This window comes from Lepidochelys kempii, chromosome 12 (genome assembly GCF_965140265.1).
Source record: "Lepidochelys kempii isolate rLepKem1 chromosome 12, rLepKem1.hap2, whole genome shotgun sequence".
In the NCBI taxonomy this organism is placed as follows: Eukaryota; Metazoa; Chordata; order Testudines; family Cheloniidae; genus Lepidochelys; species Lepidochelys kempii.
Genome location: NC_133267.1, coordinates 37,176,264 through 37,196,619, shown reverse-complemented (window position 1 = coordinate 37,196,619; position 20,356 = coordinate 37,176,264). Strand labels below are relative to the sequence as shown.

Here is a 20,356-nt window from a genome sequence, read left to right as displayed (position 1 = left end):
TTAAGTTAAATAATCACTACACACTTGAACGACCTCTCACAACAACAGATGATAAGACAAAAACACTCTATCACCTGTGGGTGAGCACTTTCCAGAAAACGGTCACTCCATGTCTGACCTCTCAGTCCTTGTCCTCAAAGGAAACCTGCTTTGCTAGACACTAAAAATCATGGTCCTAAAAAGACACTGGGTTTATGGCTTATTGCAACAATCGATAACCCATTAATCCTCCCCCCCCCCCTTTTTTTAGTCCCGTGACTGCAGAACCACTGCACCTTGAATGGTCTTTGACAATGTGTGAACTACTTACGCTAACCAATCTGTTCCACCTTGTATTAACTGGGACGCTAGGACTACCTTTCCTAGACCTGAAGAAGAGCTCTGTGGAGCTCGGAAGCTTGTGTCTTCCACCAACAGAAGTTGGTCTCTCTCCTTGCAGAGACGTCCCAGATCCAAGCTGAGAACTGTCTCTCTGTCTCAAATGGAAACTGACCAGAATTTTTAGTATTGATGTCATGAATCTTTCTTCATTTCCCCAATACCCAGGGGCTCCTGGGAGCGCATATGCCTGGGGAATATAAACTCCAATTTGGACCGGATTTAACATGATTGTCTTGCTGGTGTTTAGGGGCTAGGCCCATTGCAGCAAGCAGTGGCAGTAACTGTGCCCTAGAAGCTGTTTAGTGGCGAGGGACATTGACCCCTTTGCCTGTTTAACCAAAGCTTGAGGCTGCATCTGGCACACCCAGCTCACTTCTGTAGTGTCGACAAAATTTAAGAGTGATGGGAGCTCTGGAAGGTTTGAGTCCTTGTGACAGGGTGCTGGGCAAAGGGTTGCAGATTCAGCCCTCTGTCATGCCTGCTCCTTGTTAGGTGAACAAATGAGAGTGGTCTTGAGATAACCTGCCCTAACTGGGGAGGCGGAGGCAGCTGCTACCTTAGCTAATTAGCCTGGGGCTGCATAAAAGTCTGAGGGGAAGGAAGCCAGAGGAGAGCAGCAGGAAAGAGAAAAGGCAGAGAATGGAAGCAGGGAGGTAGCTCTCTCCTCCCGCGTGCCTGCAGACGGTGAAGGGTTACTTGTACGTGGTGAAACAGTGGTGGGAACGAGCCTGAGAATAAAGTGCATCAATCATTACTAAACCCAGGGTCTCAGAGTGACTTTGTGAACCTAGCAGGGGCAGAATCCATCAGAGGAGTGAAGTTCTGGAACAGCCTTCCAAGGGAAGCAGTGGGGGAAAAGACCTATCTGGCTTCAAGATTAAACTCAATAAGTTTATGGAGGAGATGGTATGATGGGATAGCCTCATTTTGGCAATTAATTGATCTTTAACTATTCATGGTAAATAGGCCCAATGGCCTGTGATGGGATGTTAGATGGTGTGAGATCTGAGTTACTACAGAGAATTCTTTCCTGGGTATCTGGCTGGTGAATCTTGCCCATATGCTCAGGGCTCAGCTGATCGCCATATTTGGGGTCGGGAAGGAATTTTCCTCCAGGGCAGATTGGAAGAGGTTCTTGGGGTTTTTCGCCTTCCTCTGCAGCATGGGACACCAGTTACTTGCTGGAGGATTCTCTGCACCTTGAAGTCTTTAAACCATGATTTGAGGACTTCAGTAGCTCAGACATAGGTGAGAGGTTTATTGCAGGAGTGGGTGGGTGAGATTCGGTGGCCTGCATTGTGCAGAAGGTCCGACTAGATGATCATAATGGTCCCTTTTGACCTTAATGTCTATGAGTCTGAGTCTACAGTCCAGTTAAAACTCTCTAGGTAGCACTTGGCAATGGAGGTTGGGCACATTGCCCTTCCTGAGGGTAGAAACTCTAAATGTGCAGTCAGTCTATTTCCAGCTAGCGTGCAGGTCAGTTACCACCTTGCACTCTCACTCACGTCCGCGCTACCCTGAGGTTCCAGCAAACCAGTAGACTCCTGCAGCACTGGTCAATGCACTAGTCTCCCCAGGCACTGTGTGTGTGAAGAGTGCAAACCGGGAGGCCGAAAGAGCAGGCGTTCCTCGTCCCTGCGATGCAGGGAGAAGCTCCCTTTCTGTTTCCGGTGAGGGTTTTGCCCTAGCTGAGTTGCTGAGTGAATAGCTCTTGAGAGCAGAGCTCTTGTTTCACTTTCAAAAGGTTCCTGGCCAGTCTGAGCACTCGACACAGGAGAAAACCCACTTGGCTGCCTCTGTGCTGGCTATCCTTTTCACTAAGAAACACGCTTTCTTGGCACTGGAGAAGCCCCTGAGATCTGTAATGTTTCTATCTCATTTACAAGTGCTATTGCATGGGGACTGCAATGCTGCATCATCCAAACCCAGAGCAGAAACCTCGGCTCCTCATAGTCCCAATGACTTTGTTTGCTTTGGGTTTTTTTTAAAACTAAATTAAAACTGTTCGCCAAAGAGGCCCCAATTAAAATGCATCACACTCCCACTCAGCAGTGCTGCTTTGCCCACTCCCCTCTTCCGTGCAGCCATCTCGGTTCCAAACACCGAGAGACGCTGGTGTTGGTTATCCCCTGCCTGATATTCATGAACAGCTTACTCCCTATGCTTCAGCCACTGTATTGCGCGGGGGTGTCTCGCCTCTTACTTCCACCACAGAGCACTTTATACACTGCTTATGGTGTGTAAAGAAATTCTGGTACCTCTCTCAGCCCTTCCCTGGCTAAGGAAGGTGACGTGCCCATCTGAAATGATTTAGGAGTTGTCCAAGAGCTCTTGGCCAGACAGCATGTCTTGCTACTCCTGTAAAATGCCACGTTCTGCCTCTGATGCTATATTAATAGTCGTGGTGTCTTTCAGCAGGTAGACCAATAAGTGTAATACTCACACGATACCTCCTTTCCCTGCATTGGTGAGAAATATTCATCCCCCGCTCGTGTCTTGTCATTAATCCGTACTGCCAGTGTAACCTCCTTGGACTGTATCTTTACCATGTATTTGTACATTGTTTAGCAAAAGTCAATAATTGGGACCTCCTAGGGGTTACTGCAAGATAAATGTGTGACTCTGGGTATGTCTACACTGCAGTGTAAGCCCAGGGTTAGTGGGACTTGAGGCAGCTGGCCTGTGTTAGGGAACCCTGGGCTTGAACATTGACGTTGTATTTTAACCCTACATTTTTTCTAATCCGTGCTCGAACCTAGGGCTCTGGTGTCCACACTGACGTGCGCAGACCTTAGTTAAAGTAACCATGTCTGAGTCCCTAGCCACCGAAATATGGCCGCCCTAGCCCTCGGACGTGGTGCACTGTGGGAAGACTTTACTGCCCGCCCTGCATGTTACCAGGAAGCAGCAGAAGGCTCGATGGGTTTGCTCTGCATTGCAAACCCAGGCGGCTCTCTGGCAGCATGCTTGCAGATTGGTGATCAGAAGAGAACGGGTCGATGCCAGCCTGAGCTGCTGCCATGTGCAAAGCACGGGGGGTGGCTTCCGTTTTCAATAGAGTGCATTGCAGATTGTTGGGATAGAGAGGACTATGAATCTGTCCCATGGAATTGTGGGATACTTCCGGCTGACTCCCAGGACCGGAGTCAAGCGGGGCTAAGTCTACACTGCAAAGCAATAGGGCTCGGACCCTGGGTCCCGGCTTAACTCGAGCTCGGACCCTCCAGCCTCGCAGGGTCCTGGGACCCTGCGTCTGAGCCCTGAGTTAGCGCAATTGCGGCATAGTCTCAAGGGGGATTAGATTTAAGCTTGGGCTCATGTTGCAGTATAGACATACCCTTGGTGATTTGTGATATACTGAACAAAAAAATTGCCCTCTCCCTTCCCCCCCCCCCCCGGCGTATTGCGTCTATTAGTGAAGACCAGGAGCAGAATGGAGAGGCCAGGAAGCAGCCTGAGCAGCAGGTTTGTGCATGACAATACAGATGTGTTCTGTACATGTAGCCCCGGTGATACAGCTGTGTCATTGATTGATTGTGTCCTTGATAGAACTCGTGGATCCTTTCCCGCAAGGGTCTGCTCCTGGCTCTCCGAATACCTCTGCTTTTTTCACAGGCTACAGGGATTTTCTGAGCAGCTCAGCATGGGAAGGGAATTTAAAGTGTGTTTGGTTTTTTTTGTCTGTTCCAGGGAGGACCTGGACCAAGAAGAGAAGGCCAAGTTTGGGGAGCTGTGCAGCGGAGAGAACGGAAAAGGCAGGGAGTGGTTTGCAAGATATGTCAGTGCTCAGGTGAGCAGGGGAGAACAGCTGCCGGATGCTAACTCCTCTGTGTCAAAGCAGTTGAGGGTGCCTGGCTCTGGTGATGGGGACAGTTGGTGCAGGAGGGTGGGTCTCCTGGACATCTGTTAGAACAGCATAGTGGTGTGTTTGGAGAATGGGCCTAATCTCAGTGGGGAGAGCTGGGGGCAAAGAGATGTATGTTTTGAATTGCATTAAAAATGCGACTGTATCAATCACTGGGCAGTGGAATGTTAGAGAGAAGCCGTCAGTTTCATTTAAAAAAAAAAAATCAAAATAACTCATCAAAACCCCACAGCTCCTAAGTGAAGTTCCACGCCGTCAAACCAGTGTCCCAGCCCCACTGTGGCGAATTCTCTGGGAGCGCTCACATCAGTTCTTCGGAGCTTGCGCTTTCAGTAGCAACGGAGAGGAAGCAGCGCTAAGACTGATGTGTGTCGGCTTCGTTTGTCTTTGCAGCGCTGTAACTCCAAGTGCGTCTCGGAGCAGACTTTCTATCGGCTGGTGCAGTCCTTCGCGGTGGTGCTGTTCGAGTAAGTAATGGCAGATATCAAAGCGGGGTTGATTTTCCTTTTTCACAACTGAGCCCTCTTGTAATCTGCTCACCGAGCCATCAGAGGGACGCTTTGCTTCCATGCCACCTAGTTCCAGGAGACCAGCCTCAGCTAAGTACAAAGTCAGCAACCGGTGCTAACTGAATCGCTGTCTGTCCCCAGTTGAACTGCAGAGCAGCGTCTCTGGAAGCACCTTTTGAGCCAGCTGTATTGCACCAAAATTGCTTTGAGGGCCATGTGTCAGTTGGCAGCATCTCCAGTGTGAATGCACGGTGCTGCTTGGAAGCAGTGTGTCTGATTTAGTGTAAAGCAGTGGGGGGAGCTGGTCCTTGGTCGGTAGGAGGATTTAGAGAAGGTAATGCTGGGGTGGGTGGGGCTCTGAGCAGATGGGATGCAGTCAGTCTGACATTTCCCAAATGGAATCTACAGTAAGGGGATGGTGAGTATGGTTAAGCGGACGCTATGGCAGAGGTGGCCTGGTACCAAAACATCTAGTATCTCTGGGTATCTGGCAGTTCTGCTATGCTGCTATAGATGTGGCTGCTAATTCCCTTTGTCTCTCTTCCCCCACCCATTTTAGGTGTCACCAGATGGATGACTTTGGTCCTGCCAAAAATCTAATGACCATGTGTTTCACTTACTATCACATCGGTAAGCGGCTTGTGCACATGGGTGCCTTTCTCATTTTGGCTGAAGGAGCGGGGGACTTGAAATGACTTGCAGAATAAGTGTGAGGGTGGGTTGTTTGAACAGATGTGTATTCACTCGGAGGGGCACAGCTGGCTCTAGGATGACGTCCCTCATCCCAAGGGGAAACATCTGCTTGATTTGGGATTGGGAGGCGGTCACTGAGAATGGTATCTGCTGAATTTCCGAACTAAAGTTTAAGAAACTAAAGGTCAAAGTTTTCAAAATTAACTAGTGATTTGTGGGTAGCAAATTTGAGACACTTCAGCGGCTTGATTTTTCAGAGTGCGGGGGGCCTCAGGACCTCCTTAAAATCAGGCCTCCTTCCTGGGACTCTGGTTGGATGCCCAGAAACTGAGGCACCCCCAATCACTAGTCACTTCTGAAAATCTTGGTCTAAATCCAACGCACTGTTAAACAGAGAACTCTTCAGCCTTCGGAGCTATTTTCAACAGAAAATTGCATCCATTTAAAAAACAGGAGCTTCCTCGCTTCTCTCTCTCCTTGTCCGTGTTCCTCTGGCTGCGTGTGCTGCTCCTGACCCAAATGCCCAGCGCGGAGGTGGAATTGGCATCGCAGTCACTGGCATGAGCAGAGCGGTGTTTGGGAGCCTGGCGTTGTTATGGCATTGAGGGGTCTTCCCTCTCTTCCTGTGCATGACTGTCATTAATGCTACTGTGAGTTATGTGTATGCAGAGAGAGGGGAGCATGTTTCTCAGTGTATTGTGTGTGCTCCAGATGTCCCAGTCTGGCAGCTCACGGCTGCTTTTAAACCCCTTGGTGCTCACTGTCTTACCACAAATGCCCAAGGGGGGAGAAACCCCAGTGAGTCCTTGTCCATTCAACAGAAGAGATGTCATCTGGTGTTACAGCAGTGCTTGGCTGTTGGGACGCTGGGAGCCATGAGAGATAAATATTGAAACCTGGGTCTGCGGCACAAGCTTTCTCTACCCGCAGTAGAAGGGGAATCCGGCTGTTGTAAACATCTCTCCTTTATTATTAGAGGGTCCCCGTTCCTGTGTGTTTGGCCAGGAAACACACAGATTCTAAGGCCAGTGTCATCAGCTCAGCGCAGCGTGATGGGGTCATGGCAGTGCTGCACTATTGAGTTTGCTCCGTTTCAAAGTTTGTGAGCGCAGGTTAAAATGGACTCGTGAGGCTCAACGATTCCCCCTGTTAGGAATCCAGGCTCCTCTGATTCTGCTGAGCTTGGCGCTTTTCAAATAAGAAATCAATGTCCAGTGACAGCTTTTTTTTTTTCCCCCATGACTGGGGCCAGCTTCTTTTAATTGCTGAGTTTCTCTGTATCGCTGTTCATGTCCCTCTGCCAGCTAGAGAATACTATTAAACTGTCTTAGAGAGTGGAGATGGGCTCATGCGGCCTTGTAGCACAGTGAGATGGTGATTAGTTTGTCCTAAAGGAAATAGATGGGGAACCTATTGGGAGACCCTGAGCCATGTGGGGGCTGGAGAGTGAATGGCTTATCTCTGTGTGGAGAATGTGGAGGAGAGGGGAAATGGCATTCATAAACTATCCGGTGGGTTGCTGGAAAGAATGTTCCTCTAGATCAGTGGTTCTCAACGAGGGGTACATGTACCCCTGGGGGCATGCAGACGTCTTCCAGGGGGCACATCAACTCATCTAGATATTTGCCTAGCTTTACAACAGGCTACCTAAAAAGCATTAGTGAAGTCAGCACAAACTAAAATTTCATACAGACAAAGACTTGTTTATACTGCTCTATATACTATATCAGCAGTTCTCCAACTGTGGGCGAGTTCGTTTTAATGGGGTCGCCAGGGCCGGTGTTAAACTCGCTGGGGCCCAGGGCAGAAAGCCAAAAGCCCAAGTCCCACCACTCAGGGCTGAAGCCCAAGATTTTACGTGTGGTGGAACTTGGGGGTACGCAAGACAAATCAGACTCCTGAAAGGGGCACAGTCATTTGGAACCACTGCGCTAGATCTCAGATCAGTGACGTCCCAGCACCCCCAGAGCCTCCGCTGCAAATCGAGCGGCTGTTCCCCCTTTGACTGTTCTTGCGGCAGCCAAGAGAATCTCTCTGCTCTCTAGCTATGAGGATGCCAAACCCCTCGGCCGTCTGTCTTTCACCACCTGTTGGTTCAGGAGATGCTAGCCATCATGCACACGCTGTTGGCTTTAAAGCGAAGGATGCATCCCAGCGAGGCGGAGATGCTGACATGGGGGATTTGCCTTGTTGGTTTAGTCTCCATGTGGCTAAAAACTGGGCATCTTTGTCTCCTTTCTGGGAGTAAGGACTTGAGGTGCTTGTAGCTAACACTGTGCACCCACCTTTGCAGTAGGGGGCAGCCTAGATTTGGTTCTCCTGGGATCCCTTAAAAGAGCCATTTCTAGAAACCTCCCGTTTCTCCTGTAGGTAAAGCCCAGGTGCTGCCCACAGAGGCGAAGGAGAAGCCCATGGGGAGTATCGACTCGTACCTGAAGTCCGCAAACAGCTGGCTGGCTGAGAAAAAAGACATTGCAGAGCGACTCTTGAAGAACACGTCAGCGAAGACTGAGAATGTGAGGGGCTTCTTCGGGGGGCTGGAAACCAAGCTCAAGGGACCCATGGGCAAAAAAAGCGAGTGAGTTTTGCTGCATCAGTGCTCAAACGCCCTGTGTAGGGGGCGGGTGCCGTGGGCTGGACAAACAGGCCGTGCCAACCGCATGGCTGTCAGCCAGACGCATGCGCGTGCTATCTGGGATAGGACAGGCGACCTCCTGCCCGGAAAGCAGGTGCCTCTACTCAGCTGGCTAAAGGAGGACCTCAGTTACCTGTCAGGGCTTTATCTTCCCTCTACCGTGTTCACCCAGCTTGCAGTCACTAGAGCCTGAGACAGACACATGGATAGGTATGCTTCCATCCAGCACAAGGACCCTAGGTCTGTGAGAGCTCTTAATTCAGGCTCCCCAGTTGTAGCTCTTAACATTACGTGGGCTTCTCTGGAGTGAGACCTGGATGTCTGTCCTTATCTGCGTGCTGAGACAGGTGGGCTCTGGAGATGGATTTCTTTGGGTGTAGCGCAGTGGTTCGCAAACTGCTCTGTGGACCATCAACAGCCCAGAGAAGAACGTGCCAGTGTGCGGAAGAGATTTGGCAGGCCACGTGCTGTGCCTCAGTTCCAGCCCGTAAAGTTCCTTAAACTACAAATGCACTAAACGCCAGCGAGGTGATGTTTGACCACCAATGGGAGCGGAGGAAGGAGGCCCATGTGATCACGAATAGGCATGCAGGCGTCCCCACGACACCCTCTCCATTTAGATGTGACTCCCTCAGTGTGGGGAGGGATAGCTCAGTGGTTTGAGCATTGGCCCGCTAAACACAGGGTTGTGAGTTCAATCCTTGAGGGGGCCATTTAGGGATGTGGGCCAAAAATTGGGGATTGGTGCTGCTTTGAGCAGGGGGTTGGACTAGATGACCTCTTGAGGTCCCTTCCAACCCTGATATTCTATAATTCTATGAAAGTGTGAGAACGCCCAACACGGAGAGAAGGGTAACAACCTTCCAGGAGCTTTCTGACTGATTGCCCCAACTCTGCAAGGGTGGTGATGCCAGAGTGTTCTCCAATGGTTAGTCATGGGACCGGAAGTCAGGAGAGCTGGATTGCATTCCTGGCTCTGCCACAGACTCCCTGGGTGACCTTGGGCAAACCAGCCTCCCTGTGTCTTGGTTTTCCATTCTGCAGAATGGGGATAATATGCTTGCCTACTTCAGAGAGGCAAGTGGGGCTGCAAAGCACTGGGAGACATTCTGGGGAAATAGCCTGCTTGGGCATGAAGTTACTGGGAGAAACTCTCCCAAGGGCTCCAGCGTACATTGGCCATGGCTAGCACCTCTCAGTCAGCCTCTTGTCTCACCACTGAGTCTCGTCCCAGTGGCTGTGATGGGGGAGGTGGATGCCAGCAGGCTGAATGGGTTAGTTATGTGGGCTGATAGGAGGGGGAGCTGGCTGCAGTAGGGCATCGGTTTCTGAGAGGGCGGAGCTGACTGGCACGGTTTCTTTGCTGTAGGGAGGGGGAAGACAAACCGAAGGAGAAGCTGCGGAAGACAGGTAAGCAGCGCGGCCGCAAACCAATGGCTTTAGCAAAGGGATCCCCAGGATCTTAGGGTGGGGCGCAGACACGGTGTGAAATCCCCTGGCACAGCCAGCGTCATGTAAAGTGACTGGGAGAGTGAAATTGCCATGGGGAATGACTGACAACTTCTCAGTGCGGTTTGCAGAGGCACTTCAGGAAGCTGCAGAGAAACCAGAGGAAGTTTTTCCAATCCATTGTTCAGCGCAGTAGCATCTCCCGTTCCGCAGTAGCATCCTTTGGATGCTGAATGTAATCTGCACACACGCAGCGTGGTGCTTTGTGGTGGTGAATGTAACCTGCACACGCACACAGTGTGGTGTGTCCCCATATAGAGGTTTGAGTTTGTTACTGCCCCTGAGCTAATGGACCTGCTCCTTTTGCTCAAGTAGCAGCCATGAGGTTGAAAAACAAAGACCGTTTGGGATGGTCTGAGTGGATTTTTTTTTCCTTGATACCTCGGGGTGACTGCTTGGGGGGGTGGGGTGAGTAGCTGAGCAGTACGAAGTTTGTGTTCGTACAGCTCAGCCGCCTCACAGCCTTGGTGTGCAACTCTGCTTCCCGACAGTTTCCTTGTACAGCCCCGAGGAGGAGGAAGAGGAGAAGAAGGGAGAGAAGATCTATTTATATATGCATCTGAAGCAGCAGCCTATCTGGTAAAGACTGGTTATCCACCTTCAGCTGGAGCGCTGTGCCTGGTACTTCTGAGTCAGCTGGCATGAGCATCCACTTGCACAGCACCAGCAGTATGAGGGGGAACCCAGGCCCTGTGCTGGTCCTGCTATGCTGGCTGAGTGACATGCTGCCGTTCCCCATAACTCAGCCATGTGCCTGATCCAAGTATTCTACTCTTCACGCATGCAAAGTTGACTTTGCCTTTCCCCTACCCCCCAAACAATGAGATCTGTCAACGCAGCCACTGACCAAAACCCCCCAAAACCAGGAATTAACAGCTCAGTAAAGCTGACTTCTCTTTGCAGCATGCTGTGTGCATAGAAGCCAAAGGCTGAATCTGTGTAGAAGGCACTTTGGCAGGACCCCGCGTACTAATGCCCCGCGGTCGCTCAGAGGTGCGCTGGGGTGGCGGTCGTGTTCTCCCATGCAACACGCGGTCTCCAATGCCTTCTCCCTGTTTTTTAGGCACACCCTGAGATTTTGGAATGCAGCCTTTTTCGATGCTGTCCATTGTGAGAGGAGGAAGAGATCTCCCACCACCAGGTAGGGCGTGAACATTAAATCCTGGCTGCCCTTGGCAAGGGAGAGCTGGAAGGCAGGGGGAAAACTGCCCATGCTTCACTCTCAAACTCCCCAGCCCCACCAACAGTGGAGATGACAGGTTAGACCCTTCCCGCTGCAGCTGTTTGCTGAGAAGTCCACCCAGCGGATAGCTGTTTAAATCCTGCTGCACTGCAAAGGCAGTTGCCATGGCTAATGCTAGAAATTAACTGCATGAAGGTCCGAGGTGCTTGGAATCCCGGGTGGAGCATTAGGGGGGAGGAGTACAGTGAAAAGAGCCTGCCCCCTCCTCCAGGCATTCTCTCTGAAGGCCCTGTCTCTGCACTTGGCACAGAGCATAGAGGGGCTTGGTTACCATAGGCTTAGATGGGTTCAGCTGTGCAGTTCCCATGGCTGTTACAGAGGCCATGTGCCTTTGGGACAGGAGAAATCCATTGAAATCATCTCTCCAAAACAGCTATGTTTGTATAGCAAATAGATCATGATCAGTCTCCTTTTACTTACCTGCCAAGACCTGAACCCAAAGTCCTGCTTTCGCCCTGCCACTGTTGACTTGATCTCCCGAAACAGAAGCAGATTGCAGGGAAATGCTCTGCCTTACGTGTTTGATTACAAGACTGCTATGGAAGTAGAACCCTGAGCTTGAGTCTAGGCAGCTAAGCCAAGGAAATAATACATTTTCCAGTGTTCTTTTTGAATACAGACACATGTGTAATTTAAGTCTAAACATTTATCCTGTTGAGGATTTGGGATCTCAGAGGTTTTCTTGTTTTTAATTGCTTTTAAAGGGACACAGTCGCAGAGCTTGGGTCCAAAATCTAGTGAGGTTTTTTTGACTGTTTTATTTACTTTTTTAAATGCAAGTCTTACGAGAGCTGTGTTAATAGAGACCTTTCAGGGAAATGATAAAATTATATGGGAGGTTTCGTTGCTAGGATTGCAAAATCCTCTGTAGTGTTGGGAAAGGGCAATGGCAGCATGGTACAGGCAGAGGAGAAGTAGAAATGAAATCGACTCAGAAGAGAAGTGAAATTCGCCTTTCAAGTTACTCAATTAAATGTTGAAATAAGCTTCATAAATGGTGAGGAATCAATTTATTTTTTAAAATTCTCTCTGACTTAGTCTTCTGAAATGTTGCTTATAACAGAAGGTGGGGTCACTTACTTTAAAAGAAATTTTTTTTAACCTGACAATGTCCCTTTAAGAAAGATAGCATGGCGATGTGCATAAGGCACTGGATTGGGAGTCCGGAGACCTGGCTTCTGTTCCTGCTCTTCCACTGACTCAGTGTGTGACCTTGGGTGAAGCAGGTCTTTGCCACAATTTCCATACCTCTGAAACGGGGACAATGCTTCCTTACCTTTGTAGAGTGCTTTGAGATCTGTGGTTGAAAAATGCCAAGTGTTGCAATCAAGGACTCAGCTACTTACCAGATATGAAGTGCCCTGATGGACTGGAAAAGACTGGCATGTTTTCAGTACTTTTTAAACACAGACCAATGAAAGATCCTACTGAACATTAATACAACTTGCATTTATGAAGCATGAAATTAGCAGCAGCGAATGTCTCGCAAGGTCATGTGCCTTTGGCAGCTGCTCTGTGATGAGAATGCCTTTCTGAGCTAACCGGATGGCTGATTTTCCTTGTCGGCAAAAACAAAACATATATGTAATTCATACGTTTTCTGAGCTGTGGCCAGGGGTATTGCAAATATTGTTGAGGTTTTGAAAAGCTGCAGCGTCTCATGTGGCACCTCTGGGAAGGTAGGAAAGGCCAGCAGCGTAATGTGAGCCTTTGCAGGGCTTGCCGAATGAAAATATAAATCCTAGCAGGGAAAGCAGATTTTAAATGAGCAGCATCCTGCAACTCACTTTGGGACACTGTAAAAATATCAGATTCAGTGGCTTACCTTTTAGCTTTAATTAAAGGACAGTCCGAAATCAACAGAAAGCATCGCTGTGGTTTTGTTGTAGCAGCTCCAAGGAAGGCCAAGGGGAAGCCCTCTAGACTCAGAGTAACATTCTGCGTTGGTTTGAGCCCTTCTGTATCAATATCCCTTCGTTCAAATCTGGTACCCAGCGGGTGATTGGCCATGGTAGAGTCCAGTATCTACAAAAGGGGCTTTGAGTATCCCAGCTAGACCCAAGGATGTTATTCACAAAGGCATTTCTGGATCTTCATCCGTGGCTGCTTGTGCAACAAGCTGACCTGTAAGGCTAAACCTTACTGAGTTTGACAAACTATGGTCGCGCTGGCTTGAGGGGCGGTAGCTCGGGAATCTAAGCCTCAGGCTGGCAATTCCAAGATTCCCCCTGGAACTGCAGTTTCAACTCTTGTTTCAGCTCCTCATTCTTTCATGGCACCTGTACAGTGAGGGCTGTGCTGATTGGGAGTGAGACCTTAACCCCCTGTGTCCCTGCCCCACAGGCAGGATGCTAATTCATGGGAGAGGAATGGTTTGTCCTACTGTCTTAGCTCAAATGGCCCCTACTGGTACATCTCCCCATGCTGTTATGCAGCATGCTGTGCCCACCCCAGAGCTGCATGCGTTTCTCTGGCGCACGCGTCTAGTTTGCAAAGCGTTTACCCTTCCTGAGGGATGAAGGGCTCAGGCTACTGTAGAAGTCAAACGTTAAGAAATGGACACAGTATTTTAGTGACTGACCTTTGTCAGAAGGCAACTGGAAGGTGGGCCATAAACTCTGCTCCCAGTCAGTCAGTGCCTGGGTACTGTGGGGTGTTTTCATGTGTGCTGTCACTGGTACCTACAGACAGACAGACACAAACACACACACCCCCTACTTCCCTTCCCCTCCCTTCCCTTCTGTTGTGGGGAGGGATATAAGTTGCACTCTTGATATGTATGGCACCAAGGCTTTTTGTGGCGTCATTAAGCCTCAAACTGGGCTAATTCCCGCTACAGCTTTGTAGCATTCTGTTCACTACTATCTCGCTCCCCCCCGCGCACAACTCTGGTGAAGGGTCTCCAGGGTTTCAGCAGCTCTGCAGGGATGTGTGCTTTCTAGCATGGGCTAGGGCGTCATTCAGAGACTCCTATGGGGTATGAGAAAGCAGGGTACATTGCCAACTCGGGGTAAGGCAGGAATGACTTAGCCTAATTTGTGGTATTGGTTAGAGACTGTCCAAGACATAAGTGATAGCGTGAAGGCCCTTTTTCTAGTACTCAAGCCAAAATTGAGCCCTGACGTTTGTAGGTGTGGTACTTGATGGGAATGCATTACACCTGCTTACACCAGAGGTGCATTTGACACTCATTCCTGTTTGTAGGCAGGAATCCAGAGGTAATGGATTGAATCTTGAGTCTAAATCTCCTTGGAAACTCTTCTCTGCTGTGCTTAGTCATCTTACTTTGTCCCCATAGTTTTTTTTAAAAGCGGTTGCTTCTCAGCAGTCCTTGTTAATTTTCCCCCAGTGAAGAGGTCATCCCTCTATTGGAATTAACTTAGTAACCACTTGGGAGACCCAGCTCTTCATTCTTACTGCTCTGTAAATGCTATGCTAAACTCTGCTACCGAAACTTTGCTGTAAGGAACCTTTTAGTGTTACAGACATCTCCTGGGGACTGAGATTCCCCTGGTGAACATAAGCAGCTTTGGGATGCTGTAAACATACCCTATGGTTATAGCTCTGGGCAGTAGTTTTGTCACTGAAAACTTCAAGATAAGTCCTAGGCTGATCAAAGAAAATTCCCAAATCAGACAGACAGCAGGATAAAGTTATTTCCTCTCCATTAGTGACTTAGGAGAATGTTAAACATCATCTATGAGGCATAAACATATTTCAATCAGCAGGTCCAGATAACTTCACCCCAGAGTCCTAAAAGAGTTGGCTGAGGAGATTTTTCTGGGCTGTTTATGTTAGATTTTTAATAAACATTGCAATATCAGGGAAATTCCAAAAGATTGAGAGAATACTAATGTTCTGGCAGTATTCAAAAAGGGCAAGCACGAAGACCCAGGTCAGGCCAATTAACCTGGTATCCAAAATAATGTAAAAGTTGATATGGAATTGAATTAAAGGATAGGAATATAATTAATGCGAGTCAGCAGGCTTTCATGGGAAATAGATCTTGTCAAACAAACCTGATTTAATTCTTTGAGATTATCAAATTTATCAAATTTGGTTGATAAAGATTACTGCGTAGATAATAATACATTTAGGCTTTTGTAAGGCGTTTGATGTGGTACTGCATGCTATTCTGATTAATAAATTAGCACTATAGAATATCAATGAAGCGCACATTAAATAGTTTAAGAACTGACTGACAGATCTCATAAACCAGCGGTCAGCGATGAATCATTGAGAAGGTGTGTTTCTAGTGGGATTCCTCAGGCAGCGGTACTAGGCTTGACACTATTCAACGTTTTTATCAATGATCTAGCAGTAAATATCCAATTGCTTTCGATAAAATTTTCAGATGACAGAAAGATTGGCAAATAAGATGAGGAGAGGGAAGTTATACAGAGAGATCTGGATCGGTCGGTAAACTGGACCCATTCAAGCAAAGTGTGTTTTAATACAGCCAAATGCAAAGTCAAGGAATGAGGGCCAGACCTGCGGAATGGGCGAGTGTATCCCAGAAAGCAGTGACTCGGAAAAGGGTTTCTGGGTCAGAGTGGACAAGCACTGAACAGGAGTTCCCAGTGCAAGGCTCTGGCCAAAAGGGCTGGTGCTATCCATGAGTGTATAAACAGGGGAGTAGCTCTGGGGATGTGATTTTATCTCTGTATCTGGCACTGATGAGACCGATGCTGGAACGCTGCACACAATTGTGATCACATTTTAAAAAAGATGTTGAAAAAATTGGAGAGGGTGCAGAGAACCGTTTCAAAAAGGAATCAACGGCTGAAGAAAAAGCCTTGCCATAAGAGACTTCGAGGTCAGTCTGTCTAGCTGATCACAAAGAAGATTGAAAGATGACTTGATGACAGCGTATAAATGCTTTCCTGGGTGCCAAAGGGCTCATTAACCCAGTAGAGAAAGGCCTAAGGAAGCTGCAGCCAGACCAATGCAAAATGGGAATTAGGCACAAATTTTTAACAGTGAGGGTGATTTTACTATGGGAACAAACTACCAAGGGAAGTGATGGTTTCTGCATCTCTGGGTGTCTTCCAGTGAACAGTGGATACCTTTCCGGAGGGTAAGCTTTAGCCAAATGCAAGTTGTTTGGTAGAACACAAGCATAACTGGGTGAAATTGAATAGCCTGCGATATGAGCAGATCAGGCTAGGTGATCCTTGTCCTGTCTTGTCTGGTCTTAAAATTTATGAATCCATGAATATAGTTAAAATATAAAAGCTGACAAGCCGGGTTTTCTTCTTTTCAAAAAGAAAAGAATTCATTTGAGATCCAAACCCCCCAACAGGTGAACTCTGCAGACGTGCAGCAGTCTGAGCATTGCACGTGAGTTTCTGGTCTTGGAAAAGAATATTGTATGTTCCTAAATTGGATCCCATTCTCTATCCAGGCACTTCTGTAGTTGACTGTGAACATGCTGCAGATGTGCAGTTGGCTGATGAACACCATGCAAAAACAAGTGGTTGCCAGGATCACATTGCACATGGCCACAGTTTCCAAAATTTAGCATGCAAACTGCTGAGACACCTTGGTCCTGGCAGGGCTCGGAGACAGCCAGATCTGCTCATCGCAGCCCTTCAGACAGGGACGGCACAGTCTCTGCAACTAAAATAAAACCACTGCAAGTCCTTTTAAGTTAGGAATCAGGGGGCGAAGCAACAGGCTTGGTTCCGGCTCTGCCTGCTCCATGTGGATGCAAGGTAAGGTGGCATGCAGACGTGGCACTCACTGCTTCATAGAGAGGACTGAGATGAAAATAGGGTGAATTACCTCTGAATGGCACAAGAAGAGATTCACCAGCAGCTTCTTATCATAGCTACCAGTGATTGATACCATCAGAATACCGGTTCTAGGAACCTGCAGTGTCTTCCAGCTGTGATCATTAATGCAGGAGCATGTACCTATTTCAGGGTTTCTCCTACGGGATTGAATGCCTCCAGCATCTCACATGTGCAATGGATTGTAAAGGGAATCGTGACACAGTGAGGCTGCAGCTTCCTTTCATATAATTGTGATGGAGGATTGAATCTGAGCAATCAAAGCAGGCCGTGGCCATCTGTCCTTTTACCAGGAACTATGGAGGGGCCTCATGCAAAAGTCACATGCAGATGTAAAACCCCTTCAGGATTTACAGCCCGCCTGGCCTGGCCTGTGGTGTGGGTGTCTGTTTCTAAAGATCTCTGTGCTTTAAAGATCATAGCTGCATTTCCGTAGGCACTACGAAATTCATCTTATTACACCTTGGGCTCTTCATTCTCAAAGCATTTTACAAACATTAATCTTTGCAGATGCCTGGGAGGCAGACAAGCATTCTCATCCCCATGGTACAGGTTGGGACACTGAGGTGGAGGGAAGTGATTGTGTCAGGGACGGGATTAGAACCTGCAAGCTCCTGGCTCCCAGTCCAGTGCTCAGACCAAGACTCTCACCACGTTATATAGTTCCTTGTAAGGTTTCCAGTGCATAACATGAAAAGGGCTTAAACTAGTCCATTGCATTAGCAACAGTGTCGGTGCCTCAGTTAAGGTTTGGCTCGGCAAAGAAAAGGCGCGATCTTGATGTCGTTCATTTTCTCAGGCATTGGTTCAGACTGGGTTCTGGTCTCCTGGTTACTCCCTAGGGTCTGGCCTACTCTGACGTCCTGACTGAGGGCGTGTCTATACGTGCAGCTGGGGTTGCAATTCTCAGCTTGAGGAGATAAACTCACACTAGCTCTCCCAAGCTACCGTGCTAAAAATAGAAGGTAGCCATGGCAGCATGAGCAATGGGATGGTTTTGCCACCGCAAGTACGTGCCCATCAGAGACCCTAGGTATGTACTCGAGCCGGCTAGCTCATCCCGCAGCTCGTGCCGCTGCAACTCCACACATCCGGATAGCATGAGTATGTCTCCTCCAGCTGGGAATCACGCTTCCGCTTCCAAGTGTAGACGTACCCTGCAGCAGACTCTCGTTGAAGCTGATGGGAGTTTGTCTGAGTTAAGGACCTTGGCGTTTGGCCCTTGGGGATTTAAGGTGAGGAGAAAAACATCTTCTGTCCAGAGACTGGTCCCTTTCGGTGTTCGACTCCAAAGACTTGCTTTATAGATGGGAGCTTCCCTTTGAACTGTTCACCTGCTCTGGAGATGCAGTCTTGGAGGTGAGAGATCATTGAGTGTGCACAGCAGTCACTGATCCCCTCTGACCAGGCTAGAAAGACACACTGGGTCCCTGCAGTGAGACACTTTCCCCTGACCTTCCTTTTCTTAAAGGCCTCCAGGGGATAGTCTGCTTTTGTGAACGCCTTTTCTCACCAGGCTGGATTTGTATCTCTCAGTTCGCAGCCCTCTGGGGGAGGAAAACCCCTAAAGCAACAACTGCCTAAAGTCCTTCCCCAGGGCGGCTGGGGGCATGTAGCAGGAATGTTTGGTTTCATGCTTGGTAATTGCTTTGGAAGAACAGGAGCAGAGTTGAGATAACCGGGAAGGCGATTTTCCTGCAAGGGGGAAAGAAAAATAACAAAAATCCTTTTTTCTTCTCTCTGCCTATAATGACTTTTCTTTCTTTCATCTGTTCTTCTCTTTTTCTCCATCCATATATCTTGCATGATCTTTAACATGTAACCTTTGTTGACCCTGTTTCTGCTGCCACTCCAGAGGGAACACTGGAGAGGAAGAGGAAAAGAGGTGTGTCTGTCCGCATTACTTTGTTGCATTTTTACAGTAGCATTGACTCGCTTCAGGTCCAAACTTTGCCACCATGGTAAAATGTCATGGGTGCAGGTTGGGCTCAGAAATGCCACCTGTTCCAATGAGAAATGGGCACAAATTCAGATCTGGCTCTACCTGCAGGAAACGGGGACCGGGCTAGCAGTGAGACTAAAAGAAAACTGTCTGGAAACAATTATATGCAGAATCCTCAGATGTGGTAGATTTTAAAACAAAATTTAATCACAGGCCACTGCATTGGGGTGTCTCGGTAATGAACTAGGTCCGTGATGGATAGAGTTGATGGTTTGTACTTCTGTTCTCTTGTGCCATTTCATACACTGGCAACTGTGTGATGCTCCAGTTTCATGGGCAGTTTTTGGACACAAACTGAGTCTCCTAGCATAGACGGGGAATGTCATTCTATCCTCTCTTCCTTATTTTATTTTTTCCTTTGCTACTGACTCTGTGAAATGGTGTGGTCTGGTGAGCATTGCTTTTTTCGCGTTCAGTTCCTGATGCCTGTGCGGTTCTGAATCAAGGTATATTCGATCCCCTGCCTTAGTGCGTTTCCAACACTGCTGTTGCTTTCAGGTTGTGAAAATGTTTTGCTGGTTTGAAATCTTGCCTTTTTATTTATTTTATTTTTTCTTTAAATCGTGACTTATGGGGTTTTTTTTGTTTTATTTTTTAAAGTGCCCATTAGGGGAAGCTAGCAAGTTGCACTGAGAGTTATGTTGTTGAGCTTTACAAGTTCAAGAAATGATCTACTGGGGATCAGAGTCAAGAACAGACTGGAATCTGGGGCTGGGGAGAGATTCTTTGATTTAAAAAGAAATTGTAGATCTTGATGTCTGATCCTGGAACAAATCGTTTTAAGTGACAACAAAAAAAGCCTACCTGAAAAAAAGACTATTTGGAGTTCATAGATAAGTTCTTGAAAGCGCAGCTAGTGTCTGTTAGGGGAAGGAAATCGACTCGATTTGTGTAAGCGGAGCACTGCTCAGATTAGTTGCCTATTGTGAAATTTACCCGTGCACAGGCCGAGATTAAATGGGACTTTACTGATGCACAGGGCCTTGTACATCTTATCTGCATGCAGAGTGGGGTGAACTTCAACCCTCGTACATCACAAATCACACTGCTGACCAGAATTGGACATGCACCTGCTGAGACCTGGAGTTCTCGGTAGTCCAACATCCTGAGCTTGCTGGTGCATTGCCCTGCTGAGGAGCTATAATATTCGAAGCTCATTTTGCAGAAATATCCTTTCCCTAGTACATTTTAAATAATATAGTCAAATCTCTAATCTACATGCCCTTCTAATAGGGATTAAGTGAAGAAACAAATGGATCTTTACAGTGGCCTTTTGTGCCAGTATAAAGATCCATGTACTTAAGTAGAGACATATTTTTTCCTTTGCAAACATGTTATTCCTAACCCTAGACCTAGAAGTATCATGAATCTCCCTTGGTCACTTTGATCTTGTTTTCTCTCAGCAAGAATATACGAGGAGGGCAGAAAAACCTAAATACGCTTCCTCTGTAACTGGGACAATGAGATCTGTCAAATTTTGCTTCCAGCGTTCAAAGCACCTTGCTGATTTTCTTTTCTGCCCACCCCCTGGCAGCCTTCAGATTTAGGTGCATATTTTGGTTGCTATCGTGAACCTGACCCTGACAGACTTTGTGCTTTTAAACATACACCTAAACATTCTAGTATGGCACAGAATTTGGCCACACAAACTCCACTGAAGCAGCTAAATCCCTTGCAGTTTATAGGCCCAATCTTGCAAAGCTGTCTCACAAGAAGTGAACATG

At 47.9% G+C, this 20,356-nt stretch overlaps 1 protein-coding gene across 8 annotated transcripts in view; it reads left to right on the top strand.

The window, feature by feature from the left end:
• KIAA0513 (KIAA0513 ortholog) overlaps positions 1-20,356 on the top strand; it is a 92,337-nt gene that overhangs the window by 62,262 nt on the left and 9,719 nt on the right. For 6 of the 8 annotated variants that reach the window (XM_073308135.1, XM_073308139.1, XM_073308138.1 and 3 more), the window contains 8 exons: positions 4,075-4,174; positions 4,643-4,716; positions 5,318-5,388; positions 7,822-8,029; positions 9,456-9,496; positions 10,087-10,174; positions 10,659-10,736; positions 18,486-18,515. In XM_073308135.1, the coding sequence (XP_073164236.1) occupies positions 4,075-4,174; positions 4,643-4,716; positions 5,318-5,388; positions 7,822-8,029; positions 9,456-9,496; positions 10,087-10,174; positions 10,659-10,736; positions 18,486-18,515 (690 nt within the window). Of the gene's footprint in view, positions 1-4,074; positions 4,175-4,642; positions 4,717-5,317; positions 5,389-7,821; positions 8,030-9,455; positions 9,497-10,086; positions 10,179-10,658; positions 10,737-18,485; positions 18,516-20,356 lie in introns of those variants that run through there. The other 2 variants (XM_073308142.1, XM_073308143.1) reach the window with 2 other exon arrangements.